Genomic DNA, 19130 nt, shown 5'->3' with positions numbered 1-19130 from the left:
GTTGGATCGTGATTAATCATTAAACAGATTAAGATCTCTGCCGCCCCCTGCAGGTGAGTCGTGTCCAGAAAACAGCCGCAGTCCGGGCTCCGCCTCCACGCAGCACAGCTCGCCTCACAGCGACTACACGTACGCAAACAGCACCAGCCAGGCTGCCAACAGTGGCACGGGCAACGCCTCCGCTACGTCAGACGGGACGTCCGCCGCCAATGCAAAGCCGAGCGACATCACGATCAGCAGGAAGGAAAGCGAAGGCTTCGGCTTTGTCATCATCAGCTCGCTCAACCGGTCCGAAATGGCTGCAACCAACAGTGAGTCTAGTAGCTGTTATGGTTTTTATGTTCTGATTTGACTCTCCAGAGTTCTCAACCCTTGAAATATAAAATACTAAAGTTTACTAAAATTGAAATAAAATATTTCAGCAGTGGGTTTGCTTTAGATATTAAATTGCTGAAATAAACTGGAAGGAATCAAAGGACCTAAGAAAATAACATTTGGCTAAAATCCACAGAAATATCTCTTTTTTTGTTGTTGGACTACCGAAAGCAAACAATTTAATCTATGAATGCAGAGCACATGTGCTCTGTTCCTTCCTTGTTGATAAAAAATGATTAATCGTGATTAATTGCAGACTTAAATACAAATACAGGCTCAAACTCTTTCAATAATGATGGAACGATTAATCTTGTTGAATTGATTTTTGAAATCATAGTCAACTAATTTAGCAATCAATTAATCACTAACTGAAGCATACAGACTTGCTCTCACATATGTGACATGAAATGATTGATTAATTGTGTTGAATCGATTATTGAAATAGTCTTTGACTAGTGTAGTAATTGATTAATCGTTAACTGGAGTATACAGGCTCAGGCATAAGATGATTAATCGGATGAATTGTGTTGAATCAATTAATCGTTAACTAGAGTAGACAGACCCAAACTTCTCGTTTCATGAAAAGATTAATCATATTGAGTTGGTTATTAAAATTATAGTCAACTGGGGCGTGCCGTGGTGGCGCAGGGGGTTAGCACACCCCACGTTTGGAGGCCTTAGTCCTCAACGCGGACGTCGCGGGTTCGACTCCTGGTCCCGACGACCTTTGCCGCATGTCTTCCCCCCTCTCCTCACCCTCCTTCCTGTCTGCCTACTGTCGAACAAATACGAGCCACTAGCGCCGCAAAAAAAAAAATTATAGTCAACTAATTTACCTCTCAATTAATCGCTAACGGGAGTATACAGACTCAGGTATACAATTAATCAGATTCGTTGCAATGAATTGATTACTGAAATAATCGTCAACTAATTTAGCAATCAATTAATTGTTAACTGGAGTATTCAGACTACTTTTAAAAGGGCCATTTTCAAAAATAACACAAACAGAGCAGTAATTAACAAAAACATACACATTCTGCATTTAATATAAAAAACAACCTTTTTTAATATGTTTTACCCACAACATATAAAATGGATGTTTTAGCATCCAATTATTAATCGGTAGATGCAAAAATTAGTAAATTAATTTACCACTGACCAAGAGTTCCCAAAAGGAATTTTCTGTTATTGCATTTTAGACATTAAAATTTGTATTTTTTCATTAAAAAAATAAAATGTATTCTTTATTTGCATCTTTTAATGTATTTCTAATGTATAAGATAAACTGAAGAGGTTAAATGAACATGATGGTTAAATGATTCAGAATTTTTCTATCTGATTAATCAATTAATGGTCCGAATAATTGATAGAATAATCGATTACTAAAATAATTGTTTACTGTAGCCCTACTTTCTTGCAGTTTTTGGTTTGTCAAGGATCCATACTGCTGTAAAGCTGTGATAAATGTATGTATTTCATATTGTAAAATGTGCGTAGAGGTTGGAGAACTTTGGGATTTTAGTTCTGGCTGAATAAAAGTGAAGCAGGTCTCTGTCTCGCTCATCAATAATCCAAGCCCTCCCACTGCATGTCAGTCAGACACATCTTCACCCCTCTGCTGCGAGCATCAGCGCTTCGCCCACATGCATGAAAATATCCTGGAATTCTTACGTAAGCTTCCAGTGAAAAGCAAAATGAGCGAGGCAGAGACATGCTCACTCATTCAGGCTGTGAGGTTTATGCAGTCAAAGACGGGAGCAGTCCTTTCGAGTACACACTCACCTGCGTCCGAACCCAACAGCTGTGCCCCATAAAATCGGCCGGATCATCGAGGGCAGCCCGGCTGACCGCAGCAGGAAGCTGAAGGTGGGAGACCGGATCCTGGCAGTCAATGGCCAGTCCATCGTCAGCATGCCACACGCCGACATCGTCAAGCTGATCAAGGATGCCGGCCTGAGTGTGACTCTGAGGATCATCCCACAAGAAGGTAAGAAAACATCAACACACACAAAGTCAACATTCGGGAAATGTTCTCCTGTTTTTTAATGTTATGCTAAATTCACATTTTGCATGTTTTTTTACTTCCATTTTGGTCTCTACTGTTTCTAAAAACAATCCACCTGCTTAAAATAACCACCTAGCATTTTCTAAGGCAATAAGGTAATATTTTTGGTGCCTGGAAAATGACCCATTTCAGAAACATTCCAAATGTAAAGTCACAAATAAGAGAAGCCCAGCCGTTACTTAGCAACCACAGTAGAGTTCCGCCCATTACCTAGCAACCCAAGCAGAACTTCAGCACATTTGGTCAGCTGGTTTTACCGCTGTATGCGCTGTACAATGGCTGCTGGAAAAGACAACCGTTTTGTTGTTGATTGAAACCACTTGCTTTTTTTTGTTAGAGGCTCCAGTTGTACTTTTCAAAGATGTATGATTGTATAATTGCATATCTGTTTGCTGCCATTTTCATGTGGGAATGTAAACGTTGAGTTGTGGGTCGTGGCCAGCAACAGCTTGCTTGGATTTAAAGTGACAGGACGTATTAGCAAATTAAGGTTTTTGTTATTTGTAAAACCATTGTCAAAGTATAATTGCACGAGATACTTTACATTTTACCGCAGTTGTAAGATTTCTTTTTTTGTGTCGGAGTTCTCCTAACATTACAACTTTATTCTCGTAATATTAAGACTTTATTCTTGTGTTACTATGACTTTATCCTCATAATTTTATTTATTTATTTATTTAGCCTGGCTTTGATACACTGTCATATATTGCAGTGTTTTCTCAATTTTTTTTTTATTCGCAGAGCTCAGCAACCCTCCATCAGCAACAGCCTCAGAGAAGCAGAGCCCCATGGCTCAACAGCACAGCCCAAAGGCCCAGCCCAACACTGCAGCCTCCCAGTCCAACCCAGCGGCAGTAGAACCTCACCCCTCTGCTGCTCAGCCCAACCCAGCTCCCCATCACAGCCCTGTGACCCAACTTCCTGTTCCTCCTCAGACCTACACCCACGACGGCAGGTAGAAAAATATTCCAGATTGTAAAACACTTTTTAATGCATATTTCTAGGTTGGTCTTCTATGAAAACAGTTGGTTAGCTAATTTTTCTATATGAATGATGTTTTAAGCTGTATGATTGGGTCACATGTTGTTGGTGTCTTTCCACAAGCTTAGGTCTTAAACGATTAATCATGAGTAATTGATTCTTGAAATAATCCTCGACTAATTTAGTAGTCAATTAATGGTTAATGTTAGTATACAGACTCATAAAAAAGGCAAATTGCTGGATGATCAACATTCTCAGAGCAGTAATTAAGTCAAAATTGTACACAAATATGTACATGTTGTATTTAAGATTTTTTTAAATCCCTTGTCTGGATCTATGTTTTACCAAAAACTTCTGAAGTGGCATAGTTTAGATTCACCTGTAATATTCTGTAAAATATTTGTTTCTTTGAATATTTTAATAATTTCTAATGTTGTATAAAAAAGGCTTAACTGACAAATATGCAGAATGTGGCCATTTTTTTATTCGATTAATCGATTAATCATCAGAGAAATAAATAGAATAATCGATAACTAACATTATTTGCAGTCCTAATCAAGCATCTTGCGTTGTTTTTATAGAATTTTGGCCCATTCCTCTGGACAAAAATATTGTAATTAGGACAGGTTATTTTGCTCTGTCCACACATTTTCCATTGGACTTTATTTTTGCACTGTACCCTCACCTATTCACAGACTAACAAATTTGTGGACACAATGGTACTTGACATGCTTTTGGTGTTTGCAAAGCAGCCAATCCAAGAAAACCACTTATGTTCCTTGTCACCAATTGGCTGTTCCTCCAAGACTGGAAATAAGGAAGTCTGTAGGAATTAGCTTCTGTTGTATTGCTAAAACAGTTTCTGCTGTTCATTTTGAAGTATATTTGATTATAAGCGGAATATCAAGTATTCAATGTGTATGTAAATATCTGGTTTCATACAGTGTATGTGAGCATCGGATTTAAATGCAGACATTTTATCCTTCCTTATGCTATTCTATATATTTCCTCTTTTTTGCCATTTTAAATGTCGCCTTCACTCTCCATCACACTCTGTCTTTTGCTTTTTAACATCACTTTACTTTTAGAGACTACTAAATCATTTATGGTGGATGTATTGCTTCTTTAAAAAGATGGGTTAAATATTTAACCAAGAACTACAAAGTTCTAAACCGTCACAGTCATTGATATATTTTTATTAACATTTCATGGGATTTTTGCTGGAGGAAAACGCTTAATTTCCTGAATCTAGTCAGTTTTTTCTGGTTTCCATCAGAAATAAGCATTATCTATTTCCTCAGAGGTCTTCCTTCAGTCTGGGGTGTCTGTTAGTTACAGATCTGAGGTGAAGGCCAGACAAGACGTTAAACCAGACATCAGACAGCCTCCTTTCACGGATTACCGGCAGCCACCGGTGGATTACCGGCACCCTCCTGTGGCGGACTACAGGCAGCCGCCCACGCTGGACTACAGACATCCACCACTGCTGGACTACAGGCCGTTTGCCATCCCAGACTACAGGATGCCTCCAGTTCAGGTAAGAAGGCAAAAACGGTTTTATTTTCTCCAATATACTGGATTTATGTTTGCCTTGTTCCAGACAATCACCATTTAAAGATCAGTTAATTTTTTTTTTTTTTTTTTTGCATTTGTAATGAAAACCCCTGTTGGTTATCATTAATTAGGACATTAACTAAAGGTTATTCTGTCAATTACTCAATTAATAATTAAAAATAATTGTCATATTCTGTACATTTTCCATTAAACCATTAAGCCTTTTTATACAATAAAAGAAATACTTTAAATAATACAACTAAACAAATAATTCAATTCATTTTTAAATACGAAAATATATTTGCATAGAATGCAATAACAAATCATTCCTTAAATATATGTTTGATAATTTGTTGCAAAGAAAGCATCTAACAATTATTGAAGTTATCGATTAATCGATTATTCTGACAATTAATCTTTTAAACAGATCTAACAGATCAGAAAATGGAATGTTTAAATTGTTAACTGTGTGTTCTATGACTTTGTATTTTTGTGTTTTTATGACTTACAGCACTTCGAACTGCCTTGTTGCTGAAATAAGTGATACAAATAAATCTGATTAATTTATTTATTGATCTGCAGCTAGAAATACTTTTAACATCAGCACAAAAGTTCTGTTTTATTCTGTTTGGTTTAACATTAGTACAATGTAGGACTTATGTCTTGACTAATTTATGTATTAACCAAATAATATTTGGATAGCAAAAGTTGCTTAATAGTTTTAACAGAATTTGAACCAAGTGAAGCTAAAACTGCCATTTGAGCATTTTGGATAGAGCAGATTTTATTCACAAATATTATTCACAAGTTTTAGGGCTGAATCGATTAATCATAGCGAATCGGTTATTGAAACAATTGTCATTTAGTAATACAGACTCAAAAAAGGCATTTTGTTGAAACAAAAACAACATATCCAGAGCACTAATTAACACAAAACTGTACAAAACATATATACATTTTGGTTTTAAGATTAAAAAAATACCTTTGGCTGTGAATATGTTTTAGTCAAAACTCTTCAAATGAGGCATGGTTTTAGCTCCATGTTCAGATTCACTAAAAGAACGCTATGTTACTGCTTTTTAGGTAATAAAATGTTTTCTTGGAACAGTTTTTCATCTTTCAATGTATTTTAATATGGTATGAAAAAACTTGAGTGATTAAATGAATAATCTGTAGATCTGTTTAACCAGTTAATCACTAGAACAATCGATTAATCGTTACCTGCGACCCTACAGGTTTTAATTGCTTCCTAACATTTTCTAATCTATCATTCTCAAATTCCTCAGAGTATTTCCGTCCTTTTCATCACATTTATAAACAAACAGAACTAAATCCAACCGTGTGTGACGGGGGCTCGTTTCAGCTTTCGCAGGACTTCGACTATTTCACAGTGGAGTTGGAAAAAAGCATGAAGGGCTTCGGTTTCAGCATCCGAGGAGGGCGGGAGTACAAGATGGACCTGTTTGTCCTACGGCTGGCGGAGGACGGACCGGCCATCCGCAACGGGAGGATGAGGGTAAGCTTGATGATTTTTTATTTTTATTTTATTATTTTTATTATTTGAGTCGTTTGACAAAGCTGTAACTCTTTGTTTAAAGGCTAAGCTGCTTTCTATCCATCTGGATTACATGGCGGTCACTCAGTGTAATTGTGCAATGCTATCAAAGCTTTGCAACAACTTTTCTCATGTCATATTAAAACCTCCAGATTTTTCTCCTCCCATATTTCTAAAACTCATCCCTCCGCTACATGTGATCATACTTAGCTCAGCTTATGAGTTTCCGCAGTACCTCACTGCAAAAAAACACAAAATCTTGCCAAGTATTTTTGGTCTAGTTTCTAGTGTAGATATCTTGGTATACTTGAAGTAAGACAAAACTAACTTTCCATTGTACAGCGCATGCAGCGGTTAATCTAGCTGACAGGGTGTTCCGGAAGTTCCGCTGGGGTTGCTAAGTAACGGGGCTTGGCTTGGCTGGGGTTGCTAGGTAACGGCGTAGTGCCTCTGGAATGTAGCACCAAAAAACATTAACTTATTGAGGGGTTTTTTTTTAGCAATTGGGCTGTTTTTTATTTTCAGTAAGAAATAGAAATTTGTTTTAAGTAAATAATTCCTTAATATTGATTAATAAGTACTAGCTGTAAGTGAAATATTCTGCCATTTTATTTTTTAAAAAAAGGTAGTTTTCCCATTTTATAAGTGAAAATGTCTTGTTCTACTGGCAGATTATTTCCCTTATTTTACCTTTTTTATCAATATGAAGAAATTATTTACTTAAAATAAACTTTTATATCTTGCTGAAAAGTTACTTGTAAGTTACTAAGATATTTACATTAGAAACTAGACCAAAAATAATTAAGATTTTGTGATTTTGCTGTGCTCAAAGTAATACTGAGTTTACAATGCCAGAAAAAAAAACTATAAAAAACAGCTGTTATATTGACTTATCAGGCTCCATCTCCGGTTTGGACATTTTCTGATTTACTGCTACCAAAATATATTAAAACTTCATCTGCAGCTTTTTTGCTATCTGTCAACCAACTCAAGCCTCTGCTCTCTGCTTCCTTTTCTTGTATGTTTTACAACTTTTATGCTTTGGGCTGATGGCCCCGGTATGATCTACATTGCTTATCTGTAATGAACCTGTCAAAGATAATGTGTGCAAAATGCCCCCAAGGGAGGTATTACTCTCCTTCCTGGATGCTGCAGTCAACACAGTCCAGCGAGCCTGGAGGGAGGTAGGCTAGCGGACAGGGAGGAATCCCTTTGGGGGGCTACTTAAAGTCAACTCACAAGCTGCTGTGAAATATGATCATATGGGAATACGCACTGCATTGAGCAAGAGTCTAGAGTTGTCTTGAAAAATACCTAAAGGAGTGGCAGGTTAGCACCAATCTGGGGAAATCCATCTATCTATCCATTCATCGTCTTCAAGATGAAGACTTGAGCAGCTTAGATAGGTTTATTATACATAACATGTTTATTAAATTTTTGCACAAAATCAGAATGAAATGATTAGGGTCTCTTGTCACTTTAAATCCAAATAAGCTGCTGCTAGCCACGGCCCCAACTCAACATTGACACTCACTCATGTGAAAATGGCTGAAAACAGATGCACAAATATATAACCATACGTCGTTGAAAAGCAGTAGTGGAGCCTCCTGCACAACCAACAAGAATGCAGCAAATGGTTTCTGGATGGTAAGTCAACAACAAAACACTTGTCAGCACATACAGTGGTAAAACCAGCTGACCAGATGTCCTGGAGCTCCGCTGGGGTTGCTAGGTAACGGGAGCTGGGCTTGGCTGAGGTTGCTTGGTAACGGCAACCTGTAGAATGTGACACCAAAAAACATTAACTTATTGCCAAGAATCATCGGGGTGTTTTTTTTGTTTATTTGTTTTAAAGCCCTTGGGCTGTTTTTAGAAGATATTCACCGTGTTCCAAATTATTCTGCAAATTGGATTAAAGTGTCATAAACATTACATTTTTTATTGTGCTATTAAATTTTTAAAATCGTGCAAAATGTCAATTTTAAACAATAGGCCGCCATTTTGTTTTCACTTTCGTTCATCATTATTGCATGTTTTTATTAATTTATTAGTAATGGCTCACTGTGGTTCACCCAAACCCCTACAAATGTTTTTTATTCATTTTCAAACTGATAGATTTCAGTGACTTTTCCTTTGTCTGCAGCTTTTTCTCTGTCAACCAACTCAACCTTCTACTCTCTGCTTCCTTCTCTTCTATCTTTTACAACTTTTACACTTTGGGCCATCAGCCCAAAGCGTAAAAGTTTAAGGAAAACTGCTTATTGTAAGTTTTCCTCCATCTGCACTGTCTTGTTAATGTGTTTTGTTTCCTGGTCTTGAATTTCTTCAGTTTGGTTCATGTTGTGTTGCTTTTTGACGTCTTCCAGGCTACTTCCTGTTGTCATGCAGTTTTTTTTTAGTTAATTCCTGATTTTTACAAGACAAGCAGTAATCAGACTTGGCTGCTGCAGCTTTTCTAAAACAAGCAGTTTATCACAGTTAATTCCTGATTCAGTAAGAAGAGCAATTACTTTTTCATATCAGGAAAGGTTGTTTTGAATTTCTTTTCCTCTTACTAAGCAAAAGTCAATTTTGCATTTACTCTGGTTAATTCTGACAAACAAAACAAACTTGTTTGGGCGTAAACGCCTTTTGGTTGCTCTGGCAATAAATTAAAAGTAAGTATTTATAATTTTTGAGTAATTTTCGGTTTTATTGTTTACATTAAGTTGAAAAACATTACCTGTAGTGATTTAAAACACACTGAGGAAATCATATTAATCTAAAGACTCCAATCTGTTGAGAGGAAATAACCACTGGTAAAATTTGTGCAGATTTTATTGCTATCCTAAAACCCTCTTAATTTTCAAGTCACGTCATCCAGGATCAGCATTAGCCTGGTCTTTATTTAACTTGCATTTCCCTCTTTCACTAAGATGAAAATTGAGATTGCTCTGCTGTTTGGAGGTCAGGATTAATGAGTAAATCGTCCTGCCTTCCTCCCCTTCCCGCCTCACTCCAGACCACCGTAATGGTACCTAATATCCCTCCTCCCTCCTTTGAACCAATTCCCCTCCTGACTTTTAAATTGCTCCGAACATTACGGGATGAGATCTCCATTTGTTAGCATAATTGTACTTCACGTTTTGTCCTGTTCCCAATGAATCCCCCCATTAGTCATCCTCAGAGCTGAGAAGTGTCAAGTGCATCAGGGACTGGGCCAGAACTTATATTCTTGGATGATAATCAAAATGCTGCAGCTTCTGTCACCAATTATTTTACTCATCTTTGTAACTTTTTTTGTTTTAAGGAGCAAAATAATTGCAACAAAACCTCAAAGGAAAGTAGTGTCTGCTTATTGTTAGTTTTCCTTCATCTACACTGTCTTGTATCTGTGTTTTGTTTCCAATAATTTCATCACTATGAATGCAAGAGATGCTGGGGTTCACCAGGTTACATTTTTTTTCTTTATATTTATACAATAACTTATACATTTCCTTTCGCCAGATCAAATCCTTTAAGAATCCACTTATTTCCAACCAAGTTTATTAAATTCAAACTGTATGTCGTCATTTGCTGGATGATAAATTGTCCCAGGTGTCATTGCAATAAACAATAATATTGTTGTTTTGAGACCATTTTCAAGTGACATAATGCAAGAATACATTCTCAAAGATCAATAATCAACTTTAAATTCTAATTAACATTTTAACAGTGGAACTGGAAGACATTTTAAATATCCAAAATAAATAAACAAAACCAAAACAAGAAATCAAATTAATTTTGAAGTCTCCGTAAACAAATTTCAAATGGCGAGTTGAGACCAAAACACCAGACTGGAGAAAAACGATAAATCATGCAAATGGAAATTATTGAGCACATTTTAATTTATCATGCAATTAATTAATTTATTGCTTATTCCATTTTAGTCCAAATTCACACAACTTCAGTTGTTTTCTTTGTTTTTTCGGTGTAATCTTTTACACAATTTACTGTTTAATCTGCGCTGCAGATTTCTGTTTCCACTTGGTCAAAAGATCTAAAATAAAAACAAATTTGTTGTTTGCTTAACTTGTACCATTTCCCTAATATTGAGGAAAAAGTTAGTATTTAAATGCTAACCTTTCATATTGTTATGTTAAAAGTTTGGAGAAGTAGAAGCTGTTTTGAGCCAAAATTTGTCCCATTTTCCTCACAGTTTGGGATATTTTAGGAGGTAAAATATTTCCACTCTGCTTTGTTCAGTCCCCAGCTTCTGCAGGAAAACTTTCTTACTCCCTGTGAGATATTTCTAAGAAACTACAACAATACTTCCAAAGCACAGTTCGCATTTCCCACAACAACCAATTAGCCGGCTAACACATTAAATAAAGAGCGCTCTCCTCACCCGAAATGTTTCCCTCTTTCCAGCTGTTTCTTACAACTCCCTTATCTTTTCGTCTGACATCCAGGTCGGGGACCAAATCATTGAGATCAATGGGGAGAGCACCAGAGACATGACCCACGCCAGGGCCATCGAGCTCATCAAGGTCGGGGGCAGACGGGTCCGTCTCCTCCTGAAGAGGGGGACGGGCCAGGTCCCAGAGTACGGTGAGTGCCTGGAGGACATCTGCATCATTTCTCTCTTTTTAACACTTCAACTGTATAATCTTACTTATTGATAAAATACTCTGGCATTCATTTATATCCATAATAATCTGTCTTTTGTATTCTTTAATCTCAACAATAACTGCTTCCTCTTCTGTCTTGACTAACACTAGCTTATTTTCTGTCCATTTCAGTGATCTATCACTAATTGATTGGTCTAGGTTGTTACTTCCCCTTCTATAGGAATGGTATCTTCCAGTCTCTCCATGTGCATGAAAAGTGACAAGCATGGCTCCCCCTATTTCTTCCTAATGGGCCACTCTAAAGACACGGTTTGTTACCATACCAATGTTTTCTCTTCACTTAACCCTGCCTTTCTGTGTTGTTCCGTTGTGTGTTGCTGGTTTTTGTCGTTTTAACCTGATTTAAAAACATAATCCTGCCTCTGAACTAGGGGCTGAAACGATTAATCATGATTAACAACTCAAAACTTCTTTTTCTCGCTCTCAGACTCGTTCCTATAGCAACTGACAACAACGCCACTATGTGTTTCATGATTCAACACGAAAAAACAAACTCTCAAACATTTCCCAAACAAAGAATAGAACTTTCAGTTCGTTACAGTTTTATATTTTTAGGCTTAATGTTTATTTTATGATTACTAATAAGTGATCGCTGTGGTATATTAGCTACCGCTGCTATTAGCTAAGCTAACACAGCGGTGGTTGATTAGCTAATTTAAACAGCTGCTCTACTGATGATCTGTTAGAGTTGTTTAGGTTGCCTTTTTTATTTTTTAACTGAACCAAAACACACAGAATTACACATCACATCTACATGTTATGTTTGTCATAGTCAAGCTAGCACACTTCCTCAGCATTTATTTTAAAACTTTTTCCTGACCTTATCTAGTTGTCGTAGTGTTAGCAATTAGTAGCAAATTACTGTTTCCCTTTTTCTTTAATATATCAAGTTAAGATTTAGCACGTTATTTTGACAACTTAACAGCTAAAACCAATGCTAGTCATCGTTAGCGAGCAGCTTTTTGGATTTTGCTCAAGGCATTCATATTTGAACTTGTAGAGATGATTTAGATTTTGAGCAAATCATACACCCACTTGTTTTTAAACAGCTATAATCTGAAAATGTCCACAGCCAGAGAAGAAAAATGACTTTTTCACACCTCTGTTTGGATTTACATTGTGTTTAATAACACATCTTGTGGGGAAAAAAGTCTTGAAATTAACTACACACACTTGTTCCATTTGGCCTGAGCTCAGACATAAACAGCATGTGGGCATTAATCACATCCATAAAGCCGGAGTCTGGATCTGCAGAGACTTCATGGCTGCAGGTGGGATTTGTGTAAAAGCAGTAAAAAGATTTTAAACAGGCCGTTATTTAAATGCATGCACCTGCAGCCTCTACAGGTCCTTTCAGCACCTGCTTACTTCCAGTCCAAGTTTCCCTTCCCACCAGCCTCATTGTGAATCTTAATATACATAACAGGGAATTAGGGCAGCAATGTTTTTGTTTGCTGCTGTAACATTCAGTGAATTTGGGTTAGACTCAGAAAATTAAAAGGAATAAATTCTGTAAATATTTTTTATCTGTAGGCACATTTCCATCCTCACTTGAGTTAGAATAATCAGAGTAACATTATTACAAGCAATTTTCTTACAGCAGATGTTGTGTACAACACAAAGTATTTGTCTTTTTATAACCAAGTTTAAAAAATAAGTAGACCTACATTTATCCAGACTTTAGTTAATCTTGGTTAAATATAGAAATCATTTTTGAAAGAATGTGACCCAAATCCTGTACTTTGTAACTGAAAAAACATGTCACAATAACAAATTTTGATGGATTGTCCAAGAAATTATTGGAATAAATGATAATATTTAATGCAATTTTCAACTAATAAGTCAAGTCAGAGTTTATATTTGTAGCACATTTACAACCTCAGCTGACCTAAGTGGTTAAGCTTGGTGAAAAATAACAAGACAATTATGAAATTGGCTGAAAATACCCCAAAAAACTAATATAAATAGAAACTAAAACATACTTAATTTCAACTGCAGCATTCCCCCCCCCCAAAAAAAATGTAAAAATTGAATCAGTGATTTATTTTTTTGAATTACTAGTTTAAAGTTCAGATTAGAATAAAACTTAAAAATATTATGTATAAAAGCCAGAAAGCCTTCAGTTTGTCATCCAAAGTAGAACAGAAAAAGTTTTAATACAGCATTTTGTAGTTTTTAAAAAAGTCCCTCTAGCTTTTATGCCTGAGCTGACAGTAGAAATTCCCTTCTAAATCATTTAGTATTTATTAATTTACCCTGCAAACGTCTAGCTTTCTGTGATATTACTAATGCGGGTTTTGTTGTAACTGAGTCTCTTAGTGCTGGTGCAGCGAGCCTACAGCTTCCTGCCCCCTGCCTGGGCTGCTGGAAATGACTGATGGCCGAGGGACCGAGGCTTAACGGTGCAGAAACAGGAGCTAACAGTCTGTGAGAGCAGGGAGTTGTTTTTTATTTTTCTTCTTTGGGGGGAGAAAAGCTTCGTGGATTCACGGTGAGGGAGTCGTACTCAGACCTTAGACGGTTTTCATCCTCCCCAAAACGCTGCCCTGTTGGGCCCGTCGTCCATTTCATTAAACCTGGATTCGATTTTCCGCCAAGCTTTTAGATTGTCCTCGGCCTTAAAGAGAGCTGTGGGAGGCAGATTGATGTTTTCTGAAAGTAGAGCTGCTCTCCGACGCATGTGGATGTAGGAGCCAGAGCTGCTTTAATCTCGATACTTACAGCTTTTAGAAATTGACTGATTGATGTTGTTATATAGTGTGATAAGACATGTATAATTGTATTCAATTAGTTTCTGAATCCATCAAAATTCAAACCGAAACATGATTTTGTCACATTTTAGGTCAAACTATGTGATTTGTTTTGTACACTTTTCTGTTTCTAAGCAAAATTCATATTTTGCACATTTTTCTACTTCCATTTGGGTCTCAACTGATTTTAAAAACGGCGCACGTGCTTTAAGTCTCCCACTGACCCCCAGTTTCTGGCAATAAGTTAGTGTTTTTTGGACTGTTTAATTATTTCTGGAACAATTTATTGTCCAGTAAAATTTATTGTTAGTCGTCAGTGTACTTACATTACCACGCCATTATCTTGAGTTGAAAATTGTCTCAAAACGACAATATTATCATTTATCGCAATAATTTCTTGGATAATTTATCATCTAGTAAGATTTGTCATATTGACAGGCCTCAATGTATCTGCATTATTATTCCATTATCATTTTATTGTCATTTTATTAGTAGATAATATGAACAGTGTTATTGTGTATCGCAATAATTTCTGGGAAAATGTATTGTCCAGTAAAACGTATTGCATAGTACTTGCGATAAAAAACATACATAATTATGTCATTATCATTATATTACTAGGAAATGGTCTCAAAACAACAATTTTATCATTTATCTTAATCATTTCTGGGACTTTTTATTGTCCAGTAAAATTTGCTGTTGTGATAAGCCTAGGTGTACTTGCACTATTGTGCCATTATCATTTTATCGGTTGATAATATAGACAATATTATCGTGTATCGCAATAATTTCTGGGAAAATTTGTCTTATTGCATAGTACTTGGGATAACAAAACTTGAATTGTGATGCCATTATCAGTACAGTATTAAAAATGGTCTCAAAACAACAATATTATCGTTTATCTCCATCATTTCTGGGACTTTTTATCGTCCAGTTCTATTCTCTGCAGTGTTTTTTGTTGTGCAGTGGTGTTCTGGTTGTGCGCTTGTGTTTATTTTTGGTTTCTCACTGCATGTTTTCTTGCCCCAGACAACGCCGTCCCATGGGATGGTCGCCCTTCAGCCTCCCCAAGCCTGTCGGAAGTAGGCCCTCCCACTGACAGCCTCTCCATGCCAACGCCTTCATCTCATTTGGCCCCGGCCCTCGACCCTCCTCATTTGCCTCCTCTAGACGCCTCCCGGGACGCCAGCAGGACGGAGCGTTCCAAGAGCCCCCAGAAAGCTGAGCTGCTGCTGAACAGAGACGCCATGAGTCAGGGGAGGAGAATCGCCAAAAGCGATGGTGGCGGGTCCACCCATAAGGGACACAGGCTGCAGCAGCACACTACTGACGGAGACGGGGACAAGGAGGGACAAGGCGGGGAGTCCAAACCTTTGAGGAGCACCAGAGGACGGTCCAAGGAGAGGACTCACTCTCCCGGCGGCTCTAAGATCCCACACACTAACAGGAATGGCAGGGAAAGCGCAGAGCGAAGGGGCAAGAGCACCAGCAGCGCCACCGGAGCGGGAAGGAAGGCCACGGTCTCGCCCGGTCCGTGGAAGATCCCTGGATCGGACAAGCTGCCCAGCACGCTGCGCGCAGGCGCGTCCACGCTCAGCAGATAACATTGCCGCCGCAGCAGCGTCCACGGTCGTCCGGACTGAACCACCACCTCCACATCCTCCAACAGACAAACAAGAAACGGTGCGGGCTTATCTGGACCACGACTTTTAAAACTTTTATTTATACTACTGTATTTTAAATTATTCTGAAGCATTATGTTACACCCACCACCTTAAAAACTGGAAAGTCATTCACTTTAAGAAGAAAGAGCAATCAGTAGCAGAGCGAGAACTTTCTGAAACCTCTGAAATCCCGAGCTGAGCTGGCCAGAAAGCAGGCTTGGATTTTTTATACATAAATATATTTACTGTTCAAATTGTAGTCTATTTTATGAAGTAGGATGTTGAAAGGTGACCTATTATACTTCTTTGAACCGGTTAGGATAGATTTATGGCTTATACAAAACATATTTATTACATTTTTTGCACAAAATCATTCTTAAATAATGAGATTGTATTAGTTCAGGAGTCAGTTCTCCTTTCAGAATCAGCTGTGTTAGAGTCTCTGCCACTTTAAGTCCAATCCATGACCCCCACTCAGCATTTACACTTGCACATGAAAATGGCTGCAAACAGATGCACAATTATACCAAAGTATGTCTTTGAAAAGCAGCAGCGGAGCCTCCTGCGCAACCAACAAGAATGCAGAAAGTGGTTTTTGCATGGTAAGTCAAACAAAACATTTGTCTTTTCTAGCCAAGTAGGTTTGTCTGCAGACGAAGTAGGTGTTTCCAAAGGAAGGCGTTTCTCAAGAGGCACACTTGATTGGACCAAATTAACATCATTCAACTTTTTCTTCTTAAAATATTGCTTTAATTTATTTTAGTTTCATGAGCTTGATGTAACTTGGAGGTATCTGAATGCCTTATAGTTGCACTTTAAGCACTTTTGACAAACTTATTGTGTTAGCAAGTTTGATATTAGCGGCGTCTCCTTAACTTCTCCTCCCACCTCTCTTTCCAGAGAGCATCCAGGTACATTTCAAAACAAGAGCATCAACATAAATCACAGGGTTTTAATAACAGTAGCAATTTTACTGAGATTTTTATCACTAGGAGGCACTAAAAGTTTAACAAAATTAATTTTGGTTACTGAAATTATGTGAAAACGGACATAAAATGTTAAAAGCACTGAAAAACTGTTACAGTAGCATTGAGACAAATAAATTTTACCCTTAACTTTTTATGTTCTTGTTGAACTTTTTAAAGCAACCACCAAGTGTGTTTTTTGTAAGTTTCTGAAAGATTTCTGCTGCTGGAACTCTTTAGAAACTTTCAGTCTTTCAGCCTGAAAGCTTTCAGTCTGTCAAAGTCTCTTTTCCAGCAGCCATTGTACAGCGCATACAGCAGTAAAATTAACTGACCAAACGTGCTGGAGCTCTGCTTGGGTTGCTAGGTGACGGGGTTACTAGGTGAAACGTCTCATTTCCCAGACACTAAAATACATGAATTTATTGTCAAAAAATTGCTTTTTTAAGCCTTTGGTCTTGTCTTCAGAAGCAGTAGAAACCCAAATAGAAGTAGAAAGTTAATAAAAAATCCAAAGAAGTATAATAGGTCCCCTTTGTAAGAAGGTTTGTCTGCTTTCTGAGGATTGAATGAATCAAAACGTGACAGCAGAGATGAAATCCACTCATCAGCCAAGCTTTGCCTTAACAGAGACCGCTCTCAACTAATCCATCACATGATTAAAGAGATACTATATAAAAAATATTAAACAGTTTGTAAATAAGACCATCTTCATAGTGAAGAATCTTATAAGAAAACTGATGAGAGTTCAAGCAAAGCGACTTGGGGTTTCCTCTGCGATTGTCTGTTTCTATTTTGTACGATTGTCTCGTTTATCCATTTTTCTCGTCATTCTTGTGCTTAAGGAGAAAAGAAAAACAAAACAGCAATGTGTGACGACGGTGTCCGTTCAAACGCTGAGAGATGAATGATGGTGACAGAGAAGCGTGCCTTGGACTGACTACGAGTCTGGCTGCTATAAAAACACCAACTTCACATAAATTTATTAGAAACTGTATTTTTTAAATGTGATATATAATGAAGTATATAATTTATTCCACAAGTATAATTATGAACCCATTATTTGGGGTCTTTTGTTTGAGCAAATGGTTCACTTTGGGTCATCTCTGATTTGCAAATCAGGTCCAACACGATTATTTTCAATTTTTAAAAAAACCACTTAGTCTTGTAATCAAATGTCAGCACTTTTTAACTCAATTAGTAAGCCTGTTAGTGAATTTACTACTAGGCATTAGGGCCCTTGGTTTGTATTGTATGTTACTGAGGCTTTATGATTGTGTTCTGTTGTTGCACTGTGTGATTTGAGGAGAGGAATATCTGTGCCAAAGCTCATTTAAGCTGACTTTTTGTTTTAGGAGGAGTTTTTAAGCTATCAGTTCTGGTCAGTTGTTTACATTCCTAATGGGCATTAATTGTAGTAATATTAGGAATCCATTATTTTAAATGTTCAACATTCATGGATTCACCTTTTATTTTATTTTTTTTTCTGTGGAACGTAAACCTTAAATTTACCTTTAAGTATTTATTTGTTGATAAATATTCACACTTGATAGTCTGGTATACTCGGTTAGATTTAGGACCAAAATTGCAACATTTGTTACATTTTCAGCTGGTGCGGTTTGCTTTCACACCGCATTGTTTCAAACAAATCAGACCCTTTGAAACAATTGTTCCCCTCCACACCTGTGGGGGCGCTGCACCAAGAACCATCAAACGAAATTACACAAAAATCTCTGAAGAAGACTTTTTTTGGGGGGGGGGTCAGATTTTAGCATTTGTAGCCTTTCACTTTTGTCTTCGGTAGAAGATTACAAGCAATTTCTCTTGCTAGCGCTAGATACGCATGTTTGTTTTGGTTGTATTTACCCAGAATGCCCTGATTTTGAAGCAGTTTCCAATCCACTTGCACTCGAAATGCACCGGAGTTCACTTCAAGCAAACCAAAGCCTAGGTTTTTAGGTTTTTGCTTTTTTTGATCCACATGAGTTTCTCAATAATTTCCCATTATGCAGATATTAAGTGTCCCTCACAGTGATCTTAAACAGTCTTCAATTTGAGTTGATGAAACCTGCTCAAACCAAGTTTATGCCCATAATGAGTGTATGTCAATTTTCACACTTGTCCGGTAGACTCTGTTAAATTTGGGACCAAAATTGCAACATTTTTAATTTTCAGCTGGTGCGGTTTGCTTTCACACTGTACTGTTTCAAATAAACCAAAACCTTTGAAAAAACTGTTCCCCTCCTCACCTGTGGGGGCGCTGCACCATGGAAAGGAAATTACACAAAGCAAAAAACTTCATTGCTTACATTTCCAAAAAAAAAAAAAAGTAAACAAAAATGGAGTGGGGTCAAATTTTAGCGTTTGTAGCATTTTACTTTTGTTTTGGTAAAAGACTGTTTCTCTTGCTAGTGCTAAATGCACATTTGTTTTGGTTGTATTTACCCAGAATGCCCTGGTTTATAGTGCACTTCCTGATTTTGAAGCTGTTTCCAGTCTGTTTTTATCCACACATGCATTCAAACCACACCAGAGTTCCTTTCAACCAAATCAAAACCTAGATTTTAAACCG

General features: G+C 37.3%; 1 protein-coding gene across 9 annotated transcripts in view; it reads left to right on the top strand.

Annotated features, from left to right (window-relative positions):
* magi2 (membrane associated guanylate kinase, WW and PDZ domain containing 2) overlaps nucleotides 1-18887 on the top strand; it is a 240702-nt gene extending 221815 nt beyond the window's left edge. For 5 of the 9 annotated variants that reach the window (XM_023349882.1, XM_023349881.1, XM_023349879.1 and 2 more), the window contains 7 exons: nucleotides 54-311; nucleotides 2177-2362; nucleotides 3182-3395; nucleotides 4754-4958; nucleotides 6339-6491; nucleotides 10961-11099; nucleotides 14959-18887. In XM_023349882.1, coding sequence (XP_023205650.1) covers nucleotides 54-311; nucleotides 2177-2362; nucleotides 3182-3395; nucleotides 4754-4958; nucleotides 6339-6491; nucleotides 10961-11099; nucleotides 14959-15533 — 1730 coding nt within the window. In that variant the 3' untranslated portion in view covers nucleotides 15534-18887. Of the gene's footprint in view, nucleotides 1-53; nucleotides 312-2176; nucleotides 2363-3181; nucleotides 3396-4753; nucleotides 4959-6338; nucleotides 6492-10960; nucleotides 11100-11317; nucleotides 11429-14958 lie in introns of all 9 variants that reach the window. The other 4 variants (XM_023349887.1, XM_023349883.1, XM_023349886.1 and 1 more) reach the window with 3 other exon arrangements.
* The last annotated feature ends 243 nt before the right edge of the window (nucleotides 18888-19130 follow it).

Source organism: Xiphophorus maculatus, chromosome 17 (assembly GCF_002775205.1).
Source record: "Xiphophorus maculatus strain JP 163 A chromosome 17, X_maculatus-5.0-male, whole genome shotgun sequence".
NCBI lineage: Eukaryota > Metazoa > Chordata > Actinopteri > Cyprinodontiformes > Poeciliidae > Xiphophorus > Xiphophorus maculatus.
This window is presented reverse-complemented; position numbering and strand designations above follow the sequence as displayed.